The following is a 19,695-nucleotide window of genomic DNA, read 5'->3' as shown; positions in this document are numbered from 1 at the left end:
ACACACACACACACACACACACACACACACACACACACAAAACAACCCAAAAATCCAAACCACCAACTTCTTGATCCTTGGAGTCTCAGTGCTGGTCAGGTCCCCATATGAACCCGGTAGCTCCGGGGTCTATCTGAATTATTTCTGTTCTGAATGTTCCTGACAATCTGAAAGCAACAAGAAGAGCCTAGCTTCATCTCTCTAAAATGACCTGCTCTCTTACTGAAACCCCAAAAATAAACCCCAAATTCAACCCTACGTTTCCAGGAGGAAAACAGCATTGTGCTCTCCCGACCTCCCACAGCACTATTCTCTTTTCCAGCCTGGATCACATGTCCCCTTTTCTTCAACTGATGTGTACTTAGCAGATTACTCTGGCTTTCTTGCTCTGTTCTTTTTCTGAAGTTTCCAAGACTTCTTGGCCTCTAGTTTCTCCACATTCTTGCTGAATCCATTTAAAAAAAAAGCCAGTAAGTCCACTCTGATTCATGGGAAACCCATGTGTGTTGGTGCAGACCTAGCTGTTGAACAGGGTTTGGAGTTTTCAGAACTGGGTCACCAAGCTTGCCTTCTTCCTGGGATCTTCTGGGTAGGAAGGCTCAAACGCCAAATCCCTTTACATTAGGCTTTTACCCAGGGTTAAGCTAGGGTGGTTTATTTTTTTTAAAAGAGCAGGTGTATTTCCCCTCATACTTATCTGCTGCTGGGTAGCCTCCTTTCCTAGGATTCAGTCTACCAAAAAAAAAAAAAAAAAAAAAAGACAGTTTGTAGCAGGACTTTTCAAGGCTTCACATGTTTTAAGTGGCTGTTAAGAGTCAAATTGGACTCTCTTCGTACAACTGTGCTGCCAAACCTGTTTTACTGAAATCCTTTGAAACCCCAACGTATTGAAACCTTTTGAAGTTCCAGTGTTTTTGTATTTTGGCATTCGCTAAAGGGGTTTTTGTTTTTCTTTCTTTTTTTAATTTATACTACCTAAATTCATGGCAGTGGAGTAAATCCTGACTCACAGTGGCCATTCCTTAGGTCTCCGAGGCTGTATGTCTGTCTGTCCAAGACTGCTCACCTTCTTCTCTCTGCGCAAATGGCTGATTCCAACCAGCTGCTGCTGGTTTGTGGAACAACTCAAATTATGCTGCCAGAGCATCTTAATCTATACACCATAGTGTCTGGCAAGGGTAAGAATTTGTATTTGCTGAGATCATACTATGGCCAAGCAACCCCTGAGGTAGACGAAAGGATTTCATAGAGGATGGAACTGAGACACAGAGAGAAGAAATACTTTGCCCAACGTCCTACTAACAGAAGGTGTTTGATCCACGAATGTACCCCACAGCTGTGAGCTTTGTGCTTCTAACTTATTTGAGCTGTTGGCATTTGTGCAACCTCTTTGACTCTTGCTCTCTTTTCAACAAAATAAGGAGAAAGTGTTCTTTGCAATAAATGAGAGATGCGCGACAGTTCGAGCTCAGTCTCTGGCACTCAATTCTCTTACGCAACCCAGCTGAACCTCTTGTAAAAGGGCCCAGTCTGGCCCCTCTAAGTAACCCCATCACATAGCGCGGGCGCAATTAACATCTACACCGTGAAACTGACTTGTCCCAGGTATGTCCATGTCTCCATCCATGCGGGGCACTCTGGCTTGTCTTGCTTCGTTCTCACCATCTCTTAGCAACTATTTGTAGGCTTGCCACCCATGCCCTCAGCTGCTTCTCTCTTACGTTTCTCTGTTCCTCCAGAACGCCCACCCCAGGCTCTTGAGCCTCCCCGCACGCGCCGCGCCCAGGCTAGCTGTGTCTTACCATGGCATCATAGGACAGAGCGTTCATGAAGTGCGCCACCTCGGAGCCTTTGTACACGGTAAACCAGATGGTGCCTTGGTATTGGTCGCCGGCGTCGAGCAGCAGCACATTGGCCTCTTGTTGGCGGATCTGCTTGACTTTGGTGTAGAGCCTAGCCATGCCGCCCACACACAGGCTGGCGTTGACACACTTGCCAGAGTCCTCGTTGGTCTGCTCCAGGCGGCTGTGCACATCGTTGGTGTGCAAGATGGTGAGTTCCCAGGCGCCAGCCGCCGGCCACAGCAGCGTGCCCAGAGCCAGGACGTGCAACGCGGGCGCTCGCCAGACTCGGGAACACATGGCCGCAACCAGCGGAAAGCGCGGGGCGAGGAGCCCTGAAGCCGAGTGCAAGCGTGCGCGGCGGACGCTAAGCTCCAGAGAGCGCGCAGCGAAGAGCCGAGTGCGAGCGTGCGCAGCGGGTGTTGGGCTCTGGGCTCCGCGCCGGACCAGCGGGCGGGGTGGGCTAGGCCAGGACGGGCCAGGACGGGCCAGGACGGGCCGCGCCGGGCGTGGTGGGCGGGCCGGGGCCGGGCTGGAGGCTGGCCCGGCGTCACCCGACCCGACCCGGACACCACGATCTGGCGGCAGGCACCCGCTCCTTACGGGAACAGTGGGGAAGTTGTTCTCCACGGGGCGTTGGGTACTCGCCGCCGTCCTGGCCGCAGATGGGAACCTGGCGCTGACAGGCCCACTGCGGGTGGGCTGCGCTTTCCCCGGAGCAAGGCAAGTGGCCACGGAGTCTGCGTGAACGCCCCACTGATTTTTGCCACTTTTGAAGCTAGAATTTTGTTTTTTTTTTCTTTTCGAAAAGGGGAATGAACGTTTTGTGTCGGGTTTACGGTTGCGTTGAAAACACAGAAAGACAGAAAGGAGAGGAAAGAATGGAGAGAGGAAGGAGGTGAGAGAGGGTACACTTCCCACCGTGTGCAGCGAAAAGGGAGCTAACACCAGATACTAACACCAGCTCTCAGGTTCCAGAATGGACCGAGTCTACATTTCTTAGACAAAGAATCCCAGAAGCTCGTTACCCTCTATTTGTCAGTAATGGTTTTATGCAGTATTTGTCCTTATGAGACTGTGTCACTAAGCCGTTGGGCGAAAGCACAGGGTTGCACAGTTTGGTGGGAGGAGGGGGGAGGGGACACAGGGCAAGGTCCAATGGTGATTAATTTTATAAAACATAATGGAGGAGAATGTTTGTATGAAACACAATGTGAGTGAAGAAACACAATGTATACGAACTTGGTAAGCATGCCAATAATTATTTTTTAAAAAGTATCCCAGAAACTAAGAAATCTTTGGAACCCAGTCAGTCCCTCCTTTATTCAGAGCCACAGTCTGGGTGAGAAAACAGTAGCCCTGCTTGGACAGCCCCCAGGAGCTAAAAAGAAGAGAGCAGGCCTCTGGTTCTTCTCTCACTTTCCTGCCCCTTTTTTGAGATTGTCTTGGGTATCATCTCTTCTTTATCTCTTCTCTATTTTAATACAACACTTTTGGCAAGGAAGGCAGTAACAGGAATTTAGAAATTAAATTATTATCATCATCTGTTTACAAATTAGCGCAGACTTTCTCACTACTTAACAATTGTCTTCTGTATTTAAGTGAGAGCTTTGATGGCCTACTGGCAAGAAACTGAGCTGCAATCCTCAAGGCTGCCTTCTCCAACTCCTCCACGTTGGGCAATCTCCTCCATGTGATAAACTGTCTCTGAAAGTCTGCTGGAGGGTCAGCTATGGGTGGGTTTTGACTCAACGGTACACAATGACAACAATCATCAATTTAGTCACATTGGAAAGGGTAAAGGGAAGACTTGCTTAGGAGTATTTACTGGATGTCCCATGAATTAGACTTTACAGAGAAAAGTATATGGAATCCCTACAACTCATCCCAAGTGCACCACACCACCAACCTTGCCTTTAGGATGTAGATTTGAGTCTAGAAGTGTAAATCTTTTGCCCAGGGTTGACCATAACGATTGCAGAAGCATCTGTGCTAGAAGCCAGTTAAAGAAACTAGTAGGTTTTTTTTTTAAATCTTAAAATTTAAGATAAAATCTTAAATATTTTTTTCTTTACAGAAGAGCTACAGAGGTTATACAGAGTTCCCACACAGCTTTCACTATGAGTCCTCTAATGTCATCTTGTTTAATTATCAACTTTTAAAAAATCACCATTGGTACAAAACTATTAGTTATAATAAAGATTTTATCAGCTGTTCCATTAACCTTCTTTTTATGTTCCAGGCGCTTGTCTAGGGCACCACTAATTTCTAATCAACGTCAGTTTCTCAAGCAGCCCTGCTGAGTAGTGTCTAAGTGTAAGTTGAAAGGTCTGTGAGGGAAAGCTGAGGAACCTCCTCCCCTAGAGATTTAAGGCCTTGAAAAAGCCATGGAGAATCCATGTGAGTCGTACTTCCCTCACTGGTGGTGGGTTAGTTAGTTAGGTGTTTGCATGCTTCTCTGATGGCATGTTTTGTAGGGAATTGCTTTGTTGTATGTAGTCTCCTCTTGGGTGCTTTAACAGCATCAGAAGCCTAATGTGGACCAGATACGAGTTAATTTTGACTCATGGCAATGAGTTTCTGTCAATTTTAATTTGTCTCATGCTTTTTCATGATTAGACGAAAGTTGTGAATTTAGGACAAGAATAAGTTACGCTGAGTGCCCTTCTCATTGATTTATACGAAGGCATGTTGTTGTTATGTGTTGTCAGGGTGACTGTGACTCATAGTGACCCTATGCACAATAGCTCTGAACCCTGTCCTATCCTGAGCCAATCTCACTGTCTCCAACACACCTGCCTCTATTTACCCAATCACTGTGTCAACCCATCCCATCCAGGGTCTTCCTCTCCTGCATTGTCCCTCCACCCTTTCAAGTGCTGCTACCAGTTGGCCCAGTGGTGAGACTCTTTGTTTTCTTGTTGTTGAGCTTAAAACCACTTTGAAGACTGCAGTCTGACTTTCTGCAGTAGATACTTCAGTCTTCCTCAATTTCAACTAGAAAGGTTGTGTTTGCATAGTGCAAGTTGTTGATGAATTTCCATCAAGTCTGATGCCACATTCCTCCTTATAAAGACCATCTTCCCAAATTATCTGTTCTGCATATAGATTGAAAAGTTTTGAAGACAGGACACACCCCTGATACACTCCTTTTCTGATTTTAATTCAGAGTGAGGACAGGAAAATATCAAGTAGAGAGATTGGTCCTGGAGAAGAAATAGAAGAGCGAGGCCTCAGAATGGTTGTAGAGAAAATGAAATCACAAGAAAGAGCAGGATGTAATCAGTGTTAAATTTACATTTCTCCTTCATCAAAGATGGGACAATATGGTGGTGAGGCAAGGTTGATGCCCGCTGCAGAAGACAGGAGGTGTTTTTGTTGTTGTTCATAATGGAAGATTCCACCCTTGCCCAGCCCTTTTTCTGAAAGTAGAAAGGTTTTTCTGAACTAAAAAATCCTCAGAGATGAAGCAAAGGCCAACGCTTCTTGGCAGCAAAAGAGAGAAGAGAGAAAAGGAGAGAGAGAGAAAAAAAGAAGAGTTATCCTTCAAAGTGTCTTAAAACAAACACAGTCTTTTACAGCTGTCGACCCATATTGTCCTCCATTCACATGGCTCTAAATGCTTCCAAGATCATGAGGAAGTACCACGGAAAGACGATGGGGCCGAGATAGCCTGATTTCACGTGTTCCTAAATTGTTTTTACTGCCATGTCTGAATGAAATTATTTGAATTAGATTTTTTAAACCAATGATTCTTTTTAAAAACAACAGAATTTTGAGCTTAAAAAGATTGTTTAGATTGACACAAATAGCCCATATGAGCTAAGGAATTAATAAGAAGCTTGGAGCAGTCTTGAAATCTTCCGAACATAAACATTTTTCGGAGATAAATCCTAGATTTTGAAAAGGGGCAGGAGCATGACCTTCATTTAGAATGCTAATTTTTAAATGCTTTTCTCCCCAAAATTATGCGGAACTACATTCTTTCACGCAACGCTCTGAAAAAAGACAATTGTGAACCTATGATAATGGGAAGTTCAATGTGAAGGCTGGTCTCCATTTGAATACAGATGGCTTTAAGGCTTTGTGACTGAATAAACCAGATATACAGCCACAAGTTGTCTGATACCTTGTGGTGATGGTCAAGCACCTCATTAGAAGAAGATTGCAATGACCATTATATAACCATAACTTTGAAACATAACCATTATAATCATAACTTTGACCTTACATCACTAAGATTAGTGAATTGGTGTTAAGTGCCTTCAAGTTGAACATAACTCATAGTGACCTTATGAAAAATAGGCATTATACCTGTTTTATCCTGTGTCAACCTCATAATCTTTGACACATTTGAGCCCATTGCTGCAGTCAGTCTCAATCTATCTCATGGGAGGGGGTTGTCTTCCTCTTTTTCACTAACCCTCCATCTTTCTAAGCATGAGCTCTCTTTCCAAGGAATAGCCTCTGCTAGCAACATGTCCAAAGTGTGAGAAACAGAGCTTCATCACTCTGGCTGCACTTTCCCCTAGACATATCTATTTGTTCTTTGGCAGTCCATGAGATACTTAGTACTCTTCTCCAACACCCCAACTCAAAGCATTCATTCTTCTGTCATCCTTATTCATTGTCCATTTCTCAGATACATAGAAGGTGTTTGAAAAGACCATGGCTTGACTCTGGCACACCATAGTCTTTGCTTATAAATATTGTGGAGAGGTCTCTTATAGTGAAATTTTCCAATGCAGCACATCTTCTCATCTCCTGACTGCTGGTGTCAAAGATTTTGGCAGTTGATCCAAGGAAGATGGAATAGTTGATAACTTCTGTCCTTTATCTATCATGATGTTCTGTTGGCCCTGTGTTGATGAGGACCTTTGTTTTCTTGATGTTGAAATGTAATCCATATTGAAGGCTACAGTTCTTGATTTTCTGCAGCATGCACTTCAAGTCCTCCTCACTTTCAGCAAGCAAAGCTGTGTCATCAGCATAGCACAGATTATTGATGAGTCTTCCTCTGATTCTGATGCCATAATATTCTTCAAAGAATCCAGCTTCTTAAATTATTTCTTCAGCATGCAGATTGAATAGATATGGAGAAAAGATCCATTTCTGACACACACCTTTCCTGATTTTAAACCATGTAGTGTCCCCTTGCTCTATTTGGACAACAGCTTCTTGATCTAGGTAGAGATTTCACATGAGCACAATTAAATGTTTTGGGATTCCCATTCTTCTCCATGTTAGCCATAGTTTGTTATAATCCACACATTTAAACACCTTTATATAGTCAATAAAACACAAATAGGCATTCTTCTTGTATTCTCTGCTTTTATCCAGGATCCATTTGACATCAGATATCATAATATCTGCAGCCTCTTCTAACCCAGCTTGAACATCTGCCAGTTCTCTGTTAGTGTACTGATGATCTTCCAGTAATATTTTGCTTGCATGTGATGCTAATGATACTGTTCTATAATTTCTATATTCAGTTGAGTAACTTTTCTTGTGAATGAGAACAAATTTGGATCTATTCCAGTCAGTTGACAAGGCAGATTTGTTGACCTCCAAATTTCCTGACCTAGACTGGTGAGCACACCAGGTGCATCTGTTAGTTGAAATGTGTCAGTTGGTATTCCATTGATTCATTGGGCCTTATTTTTATCCATGCCTTCAGTGCAGCTTGAACTTCATCCTTCAATACTATTGGTTTTTGCTCATATAGTTTGTTGTTTTTGTTGTTAGGTGCCATCAGGTAAGACTCATAGTAACTCTATGAACAACAGAACTAAACCTTGTCCTTTCCTGTACCGTCTTCACAATCTATGACACATTCAAGCCTATTGCAGCAGTCACTGTTGGAGGTCTTCCTCTTCTTCACTACCCTCTACCTTCCCAAGCTTAATATCCCTGTCCAAGTAATAACCTCTCCTAGAAATATGTCCAAAGTATGTGAGATGGAACCTCTCATCATCTTAGCGTTAGGAAGTTCATGTGGTACTTCCTGAAATTTCTGACTCTTAGTGACTCTACGGACAATAGAAGCAATTAAGAGTGCTTCTACTACTCTTAACTTTCAGCAAGCAAGGTAGTGATGTGCTTTTGAAGCAGTGATAAATGTGCACAATATTTCAAGATCTCTGCAAAAATTGGTATGTAATAAGAATCAGTCACTCCTTTTTTTAAATTTGCAAATACAGTTTATTTTACAGAAATTCAACATTATAAACAGCAGGCACCTCCCATCCCATCGCCCACCCCTCTCCCCCACCCGCCGGCTAGGTGCAGACCCATGCTATGCAGAGTGAGCAGTGATGCGGCGCTAGTGCTTTGGAGTGGGATTCAGCGAGATGGCAATCTGCCTGCATCGTGTCCTGCCTGCCCTGCCTGCACATGCGCCTGCCCACTGCTTCAGGCCACCAAAGTCTGTCTGGGCCTAGCCTGGGGCTGGACCAGTTATATGGTTCCAGCCCAGGTCTCCAATTCTTTCATGTCGTTGTCTTCCTCTCTTCTTGGTTGGTTTTGATGGTAGGGCTATAGAGGGAACATTTGGTAGAGGGACTGTTTAGGGTCCCCTGATTTCCTGCAAATTCTTGTCTAGTTCCTATTGTTCTAGTTCTTCTACTTCTGCCATGAAAGCATCCTCATCAAACTCTTCTCCAAAATGAACAGGTTTTGAAATAGCTGTTGTGATCTCCTCTGCGAGTTCTTGCTGGTCAGCAATGTTCTGCATTAACTCATCGACTTTATCGATGTCCATGTTGTCGTGAGCAGTCTTCATGGTCTTGGCGGCATAGCCCATATTCTTGAGCACCTCGGTATTAGTGTTGGCATTCCCCAAGGCCTCCCGCTGCAACGCGATGGTTGTTAGGGTGCCGTCAATCTGTGCCAACTGCTTCTCATATCTCTTCTTGCGTTTGAGTGCCTGGAGGGCCGCGTGCTTGTTTTTGATGCCCTGTTTCTTGGCAGCAGTCAGTTCCTGTTCGATCTTCTTCTCCAGGAACTCGTTTCTTGCTTAGCATCTCCTCCGTGTCCCGCAGTCGCTGGATGGTTTCTTGTGGGGTCGGCCCGCCCTTGCTGGCCTTACCCCCTCCTGCCCCGAAAAGCTTCCCTAACACCGATGTGGTTGCTGCTCGCAGCGCCGGCCTGGGCCGCTCCAAGAATCTGTCACTTCTATTGGTGACAAAGTTAAAGGTAATGGTGTAGGTCTTTTGTTGTTAGTTTTATAAGGAAGTTCTTTTTTATTTTAACTTGTTTAGAATTTTTATCATTATATTAACTTTTCAGAAAGGAAATCTGAGAACTATCATTTGCATTATATATTGATGATAGAAATTCTGAATATTGCATGATTTAAAATAAAATAGGTGTACATCAAGATTGTATCCTTTCTTTATTCTTAGACCCTCAACCAGGTGGATTGACAAGGTGATTGCTGCAGTGGGCTCTTGTGTGTTAGGAAGTGTGAGAATGACACAGGATAGAACAGGGTTCAGATGTTTTGTTCACAGGGTCACTAAGAGTTGTGTTCAAATTGATGGTACTTAACAATAACAACAACAACATTCAACCTGTATTTTGAACATAACACTCAAGGTGAACTATTAAGAAGAATATGGCATCAGGATTAGAGAAAGACTCATCCATAACCTGTATTATGCAGATGACACAACCTTGCTTGTTGAAACTGAGGACTTGAAACACTTGCTGCAGCAGATAAAAAAATCCAGCCTTCAGTTATGGATTGCATTTCAACATTAAAAGACAGAAATCCTCACCACTGGACTAATAAACAATATCATTGTAGATAAAGGGTTGAAATGGTCAATTATTTCATATACTTGGACTCACAATCAACACCCTTGATATCAGTGGTCAGGAAATCAGAAGATGTATTGCATTGAGCAAGTCTATGTCATGGACCTATACAAAATACTGAGGAGCAATGATGTTAGTTTGAAAATTAAGGTTTATCTGTTCAGGCCATGGAGTTTTCAATCACTCACTGGCTAACTGAGAACTGGACAATGAATAAGGATGAAAGCAGAATCAATGCCTTTGAATTGTGGTGTTGGAGAATAGTATTGAATATTCTATGAACTTCCAAAAGAGCAAACAGAAATGTCTTGGATAAAGTGCAGTCACAATTCTCCTTGATGGCAAGGATGGCAAAGTTTTGTCTCACTTATTTTGAGAATTGCTAGTAGAGGCTATTCTTTAGAAAGAGACATCATGCTTGGAAAGATGGAAAGTCAATAAAGGAGGGGAAGATGCTCAATCAGATGGATTGGTACAGAAATTGCAGCAGTCAACTCAAGGTGTCAGAGATAATGAGAATAACACAGGATAGGACAGAGTCCAGTTCTGTAGTTCATAAGGTTGCTGTGAGTTGACTTGATGGTAGCTAACAACAGCAATATTAGAAGCAAGTGACAATAAAAACATACTTTGCTGGCACTTTTCAGAAAGATCCTCCTCCTTGGTCTCAGACAGTTGTTACTGCAAAGTCACAGATCTGCAGTCAAAAGCCAACATCAGAGAGAACAAGAACTGAGGCACAAATGGGGACTTGTACATCAATGTTCATTTCAGTGTTATTCATCATAGCAAGAACATGGAAACAGCCCAGATGTCCAACCATGATCTAATGGATTGAGAAATAATAGTACATTCACATGATGGAATACTACATAGCATGTAGGAGCAAGGATTTTTTTAATCACTACCTAACTTGGGAGGGACTGGAGAGCATTATGATAATTGAACTAACTCAGTCCCATAAGGACAAACACTGTGTAAGACTACTGTTGTAGAGCATGTATGAGGATTCAAGAGGGACAGGGGGAAGCAGAGGGGTGAGGATGGGGGGTAGGAGGGTGGCTAATCATAGGGTCACACAATTTGACGGATGGGGGGTGAAGGAAATGGGCAAGATCCACTGTGAAAAACAATGTATATGAACTTTGTAAGTAAACCAGTATAAAATAAAATTTTAATAAAAATTTCAATAAAAGCAAGTTTCAGAGATGAGTAGGCTGGGAAACGAGAGTTTTATTATATATTGGCATATAGATGAAAGGGAACATGAATTTCTCAAATCTGCCTCCCGGTCTGTTGGACTAAAGGAGGTTTCGCTAAGGAAAATATAGAGGCTCCACTTTTGGTTTTCCATGGTACTGTAGGTAGTGGCTGCATCCTGTGTGTGGCTGTGTGTCAGGTCTTCCAGTTGATGACCACATCCTGGCTGTGTTCACCAGTGCTTGGTCATCCAGAATTTGGCAGTCTCCCTTGTCTGTGTTACAAGGTGATCCTCACTGTTTTGTCTTAGGGCAAACAAATGTTCATAAGATCATTCTGAGTCAATGGCACCTAACAAGAACAACAGCAACAGTGTGGTGGTAGTCTGGTATACAAGCACATTTGGTTGTTACTGTAGTCTAGCACATGTTCTGTGTTGTGTGGTATCCAGAATGTCCAGAATCCTGTGCTTGTGGAGAACCACCTTCTCGATCTAGGTGGTTTCAGCAGTTAATAGTCACCAGCTTTCCCTGCTGTCACTTTGTGCCTTGATGTCAGAACTTGACAAAAACAGTTGAAATTAATGTTGTTGTTGTTGTGTGCCGTCTAGTTAGAACCATAGCTGACCCTTCAGTGGGTTTTCAGAGGTGGTTAATCACACTGGAAGATTGCCCATCCTTCTCCTGTGGAGTGGCTGGTGAATTTGAACTGTGTTCCAACAGTGTACTTAGTCCAATTGGATTGACTTAATTTTTTTTAAATATTGTATTGCTTGAACTATTAAAGATAAAAAAATTTTCAGCACAACTTATAGCAAGCCAAATTTCATACTAAATATTTGTAATAAACAGAATGCTTCTTCAGGCTATGAGGGAGGCTGGTACCAGCTGGAATTAATCCTGAAGCACTAAGGCAATGCTTAAATGTCTACAGGGGTAGACATTAAGGCAATCCTTAAGCATTTACAGGATTCTTACATTGTGTTTGCTAACCTCTCCCTGCTGAGTCAAGCAGGTTTTCAATAGAAAAAGTTTAGCTTCACCTGCATTGAATTATCTTTGTGATTTACTCCCTGGCAATGAATCCATGCTTCAGTTTGCTTAAGTTGTTCAAGAACTGTTCGCCTCCTGCTTTACTTCCGTTCTTCTACACTCTTGGTGTTCTGTCTCATTATTAATACTTGTAAAAATACTTTACCCTTGGTCTTCAACAACAGCTGTTGTATTTAAAAGAGGAAACTACATATTATCCTTTTATCTTAGTAAACAAATAAACCTGATGCCTTTTAATGACATAACAGTTGAACATTGTGCTGTTCTTATGAAGACTTGTAAATTAAAGAACCACTGGTTTAAATTTTGTGATTATGAAACAAAAATATATTCGCAGTTCCAACTTCTTTTTTCTTCCTTGACCATCAGGGACTCCGCCCATTTTGTGTTTCTCTGTTTGAAGGGTTTGGTCCATGCCTTCTTTTCTTCCAGCTTCATGTTTTCTCTTTCAATCAAGGTAATGAAGGTGTTGCACCTCCTCTTGAGCTCCATTGCAGTTCTAGATTTAAGAAATGGCTTTACTTCTTTTAAAGATTGTACAAAACATCTCATTTTTTTCTTTTTCAACTCATTATTCACAGATACTACAAACCAAGGCAAATAGTATTCACTCCTCTTAATAGAATTCACTTCCTCTCCTTGCATAACAGCTAAAGAGGAGGAAATTTAAGGTTTTACCAGATTTTGCAGTGTGAAATTGACCAAACATGTATTTGAGAGGCATTAATTGTAAGTGATACTTTGAATGTACAAAATGAAAACTATGAAAAAGGAATGGAGTTGGAAAGTACAGACTGTGATAGAAATGAGGTTGAAGAGTGAATAATGTTGTACATTCAATGATTTATTTATAGTGAATACCTTTTCCAAGGAACACAAAAGCTGACTTTACACAAGTACCTCACCTGATAAACTGCAGGAATAAGATTGACTACATTTGTGGAAAGAATCATTGGAGAAGCTCAATATAAACAGTAAAAACCAGACGAGGTTCTGACTCTGGAACAGACCATCAATTACTCATATGCAAGTTCAAATTGAGGAAGAAGAAAATGAAAACAAGTCCACAAGAACCAAAATACAATCTTGAGTCTATCCCACCTGAATTTAAAAATTATATCAAGAATAGGTTGGAAGCACTGAACACCAATGACTGAAGATCTGATGAGCTGTGAGATGACATACATTTAAGGATATCATCCATGAATAGAGCAAAACGTCCTCACAAAGGCAGAAGAGAAAGAAAAAAACAAAATGTATGTCAGAGGAGACGCTGGAAGTCACACTAAAGCATCAAGACCTCAAAACAAAGGAAAGAGATGTTGAAGTAAAAGAGCTGAATTGAAAATTTCAAAGGGCAGCTCCAGAAGACAAAGCAAAGTATTGTAATGGAATATACAGAGAGTTGGAGTCAGAGAATAAAAAAGATGAACTTCCCCAGCATTTCTCAAGCTAAAAGAGCAGAAAAACAAATTCAAACTTCCAGTTGCAATACTGAGAGATGCAATGGGCAAAATCTTGAATGATCAGGAAACATCAAAAGAAGATGGAGGGAATACACAAAATCACTGTATCAAAAATAATTGGCCAATCCCCAAATATTCCAGGAAGTAGCATATGATCAAGAGCCAAAGGTAATGAAGGAAGTTCAAGCTGCACTGAAGTAGTTGACAAAAATAAGGTCCCAGGAATTGATGGAATACCAATTGACATGTTTCAACTAACAGATGGAGCCCTGGAGTTGCTCACTTGTCTATGTCAGAAAATTTGGAGGACAGTTGCCTCACCGGCTAACTAAAAAAAAAAAAAAATCATAATTGTTCCCATTCCCAAAAGCAGAGATCTAACAAAATGCCATTAATATCACATGCAAGCAAAATATTGCTGGAGATCATCCAAAAATGGCTAGAACAGTACATAACAGAGAATTGACAGAAGTTCAGGTTGGATTTAGAAGAGGCTTTGGCACCAAGCCTATCATTGCTGATGTCAGATAGATTCTGGCTGAAAGCAAAAATACCAAAAGAACGTGTATTTGTGCTTTATGAATGTGCAAAGTTAGTTGACTGTATGGATCACAAATTATGGTTAATAGTGAGAAGAATGGAATCCCAGAACTCTTAATTGGGTTCATGTGAAACTTACACCTACACTAAGAGGCTGTAGCATGAACAGGACAAGGGAATATGACATAGTCGAAAATTAAGAAAGATGTTATCAGAGTTGTATCATTTTACCATACTTATTTAATCTGTAAACAGCAAATCATTCAAGAAGCTGGACTCCATGAAGAATAATGTGACATCAGGATAGAAAGAATCAATAACCTTTGTTATACAGATGACACAATCTTGCTTGCTGAAAGTGAGGAGGACTTGAAGCTCTTTCTGCACAAGATCAAAGACTACATATGAATTGCATTTCAACACCAAGAAATTAAAAAAAATTCTCACCATTGGACAGATAGGTAACATCATGATAGATGGAAAAAAGATTGAAACTGTCAATCTTCACAGATGACTTCAGGTTACTTGGAACCTTGGGAACAGCAGTTGGGATAACAAGAATGACAAAAGAAGAATTGATGACTTTGAGCTGTGAGGTTGTAGAATAGTACTGAATATCCCAAGGACTGCCAAAATAACAGATATGTCCTGGAGAAAGTGCAGCCAGAGTGCTTCTTAGAGGCAAAAATGGCAAAGCTTCGTCTCACATACTTTGGACATATTGCTAGGAGAGGAAGTCTGAAATTGTCAATGATTTCATCTTACTTGGATCAACAACCAACACCCTTGGATAACAGCAGTCAGAAGATGTATTGAGAGAGTCTCCAGTCAGACTCTCCAAATGACTAAGAAGCAACCATGTCACTTTGAAGATTAAGGTGTGCCTGATTTAGTCCATGGTTCTCTTTCAGTCCTTTACTATGTGTCTGAGAGCTGGACAATGAATAAGGATGGCAGAGGAAGAATAGGAAGCATTAGGACTACTCAAATTTGGACTGTTTGTGACTCTACCAGAGGGATTAGATAGCTCACCAAAAATACAAATACGATAAATAGCACCTCTGGGTTGGTTTTTGGCAACAAGTGGTTGACACGATGCTCTGTGGAAGCAAATAACTTGGGGTTGCTATGATATTGAAATCTGTGCCACTGGTGTGTCAAATGCCATAAGGCTTACCCATGTGTGACAGGTTTTGTTGGAGTTCCCTGATTAAGACAGAGTAGGAAGCAGAATGGGTCATCTACTTCCTAAATAACAGGCCTTTGAAAACTCTATGAACACTAAAGAAAGAGGGTAGTTAGAATAGGGTAGTGGTAGAGCCCAGCTTGGAAATCAGTTGTTGTTGTTAGGTGCTGTTAAATTGATTCTGACTTATAGCTATTCCTTGGAGAAGGACATTATGCTTGGAAAGGCGAGATGGGATGGTGAAGGAAAGGAAGACCCTCAACCAGGTGAATTGATGCAGTGACTGTAGTAAATAGGCTCTAATGTGTCAGGGATTACGAGTTTGTTGCAGAATAGGACAGAGTTCATATCTTTTGTTTATAGAGTTGTTATGATTTGTGCTTGACTTGATGGCCCCTATAACAACAACATGTACAACAGAATTAAACCTTGCTTGATCCTACTCCATCCTTCTCCTTTTTACTGTGCTTAAGTACATTGTTACAGTAACTAGTCAGTCTATGTTGGTGAGAATCTTCCTCTTTCTCTATGATACCCTACTCCCAAGCATGATTTCCTTTTCCAAGGACTTGCCTTTCTGAACATGTGAAATGAAGTCCCACCATCCTTGCTTCTAAAGAGTACTTGATTGCATTTCCTCCAAGGCTGATTTGTTTGTTCTTTTGGCAGTCCATGAAATACTCGGTACTCTTTGCCAACACCATAATTCAAAGGCATTGGTCTTCTGTAAGCTTTTCTCTCCATATGAAAATACCCTGGCTTTTGTCAGTTACGAGGATTTTGGGTTGTTTTATTTTATACTGAGGTGTAATCCACTCTGAAGCATATACATAACAGTTGATCTTCTTCAGTAAATGATTCAACTCCTTTTTATTTTCAACAAGCAAGGTAGTATCATCTGCATATCACTAATTGTTAATGAGTCTTCCTCCAATTCTGATTCTACATATTTCTTCATACTATCCAGCTTTTCTTTCTACATTCAGGAAGGATGATCCAACAATGATTTGGAAAGATGATCCCACCGAATGTGGAAACTATTGAAAAATACCATTCATATCACATGCAAGCAAAATAATGCTGAAGATCATTTAAAAATGGCTTGAACAGTACACAGATATAGAACTGTCAGAAGTTCAAGCAGGATTTAGAAGAGGCCATGGCACCAGGGATATCACTGTTGATGTCAAATGGGTCCTGGATGAAAGTAAAGAATACAAGAAGAATGCTTATTTGTGCTTTATTGTCTATGCAAAGGTGTATCACTGTGTGGATCATAACAAATTGTGGCTGATATTGAGATAAATGGGAATCCCAGAGCACTTGACTGTGCTCATGTGGAACCTATACATGGAACAGGAGGCTGTTGTGGGAAAAGAACAGGGAAACACTACATGGTTAAAATTAAAAAGAGAATGTGTTTGGGTTGTATTCTCTCTCCATAACTATTTAATCTGTGTGCTAAGCAAATTATTCAACAAACTGGACTCTATAAAGAATAATGTGGCATCAGGATTGGAGGGAGACTCATCAATAACCTGTGTTATGCAGGTGATACAGCCTTGCTTGCTGAAAGTGAGAAGGACTTGAGGCACTTGTTGCAGAGGATCAAGAAAAGTAGCCTTCTATTGGGTGCCATCTCAATGTCAATAAAACAAAGACGGGACCCATAGGCAACATCCTGGTGGGTGGAGAAAAGATTGAAACTGTCAACAACTTCATCTTACTTGGATCCACAATTAATACCCTTGGTATCAGCACTCAGGGAATAAGGAGATGTATTGCATTGAGAAAGTCTGCAGTTAGGAACTTCTCCAAATTATTAGTGAGTAATGATGTCAGTTTGAGGACTAAGATGCGTCTGATTGAGGCCATGGTCTTTCTGATCGCTTGCTATGTATCTGAGAGCTGGACAATGAATAAGAATGACAGAAGAAGAATTGATGCCTTTGATTTGTGGTGTTAAAGAAGAGCACTGAGCATTCATGGATTGAAAAAGAACAAATAAATATGTCTTGGAGAGGGTGCAGATAGAGTGCTTTTTGGAGGCAAAGATGACTTCACATACTTTAGGCATGCTGCTAGGAGAGACTATTCCTTGGAGAGGAGCTTTATGTTTGGAAGGATGAAGGGCCAGTGAAGGAGAGGAAGATCTTCAACCAGGTGAATTGATGTGGTGACTGACACAATGGGCTCTATAGTGTGTTAGGAAGTGTGAAGATGACACAAGATAGGACAGGGGTCATAGAGTTTCTATGAGTTATATTAAATTAAACAGCACCTAACAACAACTATCCCGTTTTTTGATTATTTGTTCAGCCTACAGATTGAGTAGGTACAGTAAAAAAACAAACAAACAAACAAACAAAAACAACCCCAAACCACCAAAAACCAAACCACACAACCTTGATACACACTTTCCCTGCTTTTAAACTATGCAATATCACCTTGTTCTTCTTTGCATGACTGCTTCTTGGCTCATGTACAGGCTCTGCTAAGTGTTCTAGGATTCCCATTCTCAATGTGATTTAAAATTTGTTATGTTACACACAGTTGAATGCCTATACATGCTTGGTCAATAAAGCAAAAGTAAACAACTTTCTGGCATTCTATACTTTCAGCTGCGATCCATCTCACATCCCTAATTTCTGTCCTCTTCTTAATCTAACTTGAATTTCTGGCAGTTCTGTGCTGATGTGCTATACCAGTCTCTTTTTAATAACTTTCAGTAAGATTTTACTTGCATGAAATATTAGTGATACTGCTCTATAATTTCTTCATCATTCTGTTGGATCACCTTTTTTTAAAAAAAAATGGGCACACATATAGATCTCTTCAAATTTATTTTGCCACATTAGTGAGTAATGATGTCACATTTACTTTCACTTTCACATTTACTGACATCAATGAGTGAACACATTTAGAACTACATATGTTCGTTTTAAATACCTCAATTGATATTGCATACATTCTTAGAGATTTTATCTATATTTCTTCCCCCTTCATGCCCTCAGTCCTACTTGTCTGCTTCATATAATACTATTACTGTTGATCATATACTGCTTCCTGAAATGGTGCAATATTAACCAGTTCTTTTGAACCAATTCTGTTAACCAATTCTTCTATCTTCTTTTCATGATACTGGACCAATCAATACATTGCCCTTAAAATACTCAGAGTTAAAAGATGGCGATTGAATCTTTTCTTTTCATTCTTTTAACTTGAAAAATGATGCCTATGTTCTTTTCTTCTGGTTTTCTAACTCCAGGTCTTTATACATTTGATTATTAATATGCTTTTTTTTGTCTTTTCAAGCTTCCCATTGGAATACTCTTTTCAGCTCTCTTATTTCATTATGTATTCTACTTGCTTTAACGTCTTTCTTTATGTTTAATAGCATGTTCCATGTCTCTTCTGTTGCCTATTTTGATCTTCTCTGTATTTTTAATTACCTTTTGCTTTCTCCATGTGTGATGTCCTTGATGTTATTCTACCACTTATTTGGTCTTTGGTCATCAGTGTTCAGTGCTTGAAATCTGTTCTTGAGGTGATCAATTCAGGTGAGATATACTCAGGTTTGTATTTTGGTTTTTATGAATTTGTTTTCTTTTTCCTTTTTTTTTACCCTTTCAGTTTGAATTTACATGCAAGCAACTTATAATCTGCTCCACCTTCTAATGGGTGAAATTGAGTTTTCCATTGTCTCTTTTCACAGATCGAGTCACTTTGATTTCTTTATATTTCATCAGGCAAGATCTATATGTATAGTTGCCATTTGTGTTTTCTAAAAAAGATATTTTCAATGAAGAAATTACTGAGGTGAAAAATTCTATAATGCAACCTTTAGTTTTGTTTCTATCACTAACACTGTATTTTACAACTATAAATCCTTATCCCTAGTTTCCAACTTCAACATTCCTATCATAAAATATCCATAATGCATCTTGATTGCAAGTGTGATGAATTTCAAACAACAGAAATTTGTAGACAGCTTCAATTTTGTCATCTTTTGTTTTAGTAGCTAGTACATAGATTTGAGTAAGTGTTAACAAGTCTTCCTTGTATTCTGTAGTTTCAAAGGTTTATTTTCCAAAATGGCTTACAGAGCCTTTGATTAACTTTGTCACCTATATGGATAGACTAACAGATCCTATTTGTATGATCCACAAGCCTTGCCATTAAGCTGAGGGATTTGGTGGCAGAATTTAAGAATTTCGGCCTCTTTTGTGTTTCTGGTTAGTATTGGACACAGTGGACTAAGTCAGCAAAGTAGCAGGATACACCATCACCATACAAAAATCAGTTGTATTTCTTTACTGTGACAAAGAAAATACAGAACTGGAGCTAAGGAAAACAACACCCTTCACAATAGCTAATCACAAGATTAAATACTTGGAAGTAAACCTAACCAGAAACACAAAAGAGGCTGTTGGGTTTTCTTGCTGTTCTTTTGCAGTTTGTTGGAGATGTTGAGTTAGAGAGCCAATGATAATTTTTTCCTGCCTTTTGATGTGTTTGCTTATTGCTATAAATTGACCTCCGATTACTGCTTTGGCTGTTTCCCAGAGGTTTTGGTAAGTGGTGTTTTCATT

The 19,695-nt window shown here is 40.5% G+C and overlaps 1 protein-coding gene and 2 pseudogenes across 1 annotated transcript in view; all 3 read right to left on the bottom strand.

Moving 5' to 3' along the window:
- LOC102861358 overlaps window positions 1-1,627 on the bottom strand; it is a 20,180-nt pseudogene extending 18,553 nt beyond the window's left edge.
- Window positions 1-2,141, bottom strand: part of NT5E (5'-nucleotidase, ecto (CD73)) — a 121,916-nt gene extending 119,775 nt beyond the window's left edge. Inside the window, exon 1 of the mRNA XM_006892133.1 lies at window positions 1,803-2,141. Within this exon, the coding sequence (XP_006892195.1) occupies window positions 1,803-2,141 (339 nt within the window). The remainder of the gene's footprint in view (window positions 1-1,802) is intronic.
- A 6,156-nt stretch (window positions 2,142-8,297) lies between these two features.
- On the bottom strand, window positions 8,298-12,030 carry LOC102873529 (annotated as a pseudogene).
- Window positions 12,031-19,695: the final 7,665 nt, after the last annotated feature.

This window comes from Elephantulus edwardii, unplaced genomic scaffold (genome assembly GCF_000299155.1).
Source record: "Elephantulus edwardii isolate Elephantulus edwardi_28Jun2011 unplaced genomic scaffold, EleEdw1.0 scaffold00111, whole genome shotgun sequence".
In the NCBI taxonomy this organism is placed as follows: Eukaryota; Metazoa; Chordata; class Mammalia; order Macroscelidea; family Macroscelididae; genus Elephantulus; species Elephantulus edwardii.
Note: the sequence above shows the minus strand (reverse complement) of the source record. Positions and strands in the feature narration are given on the sequence as shown.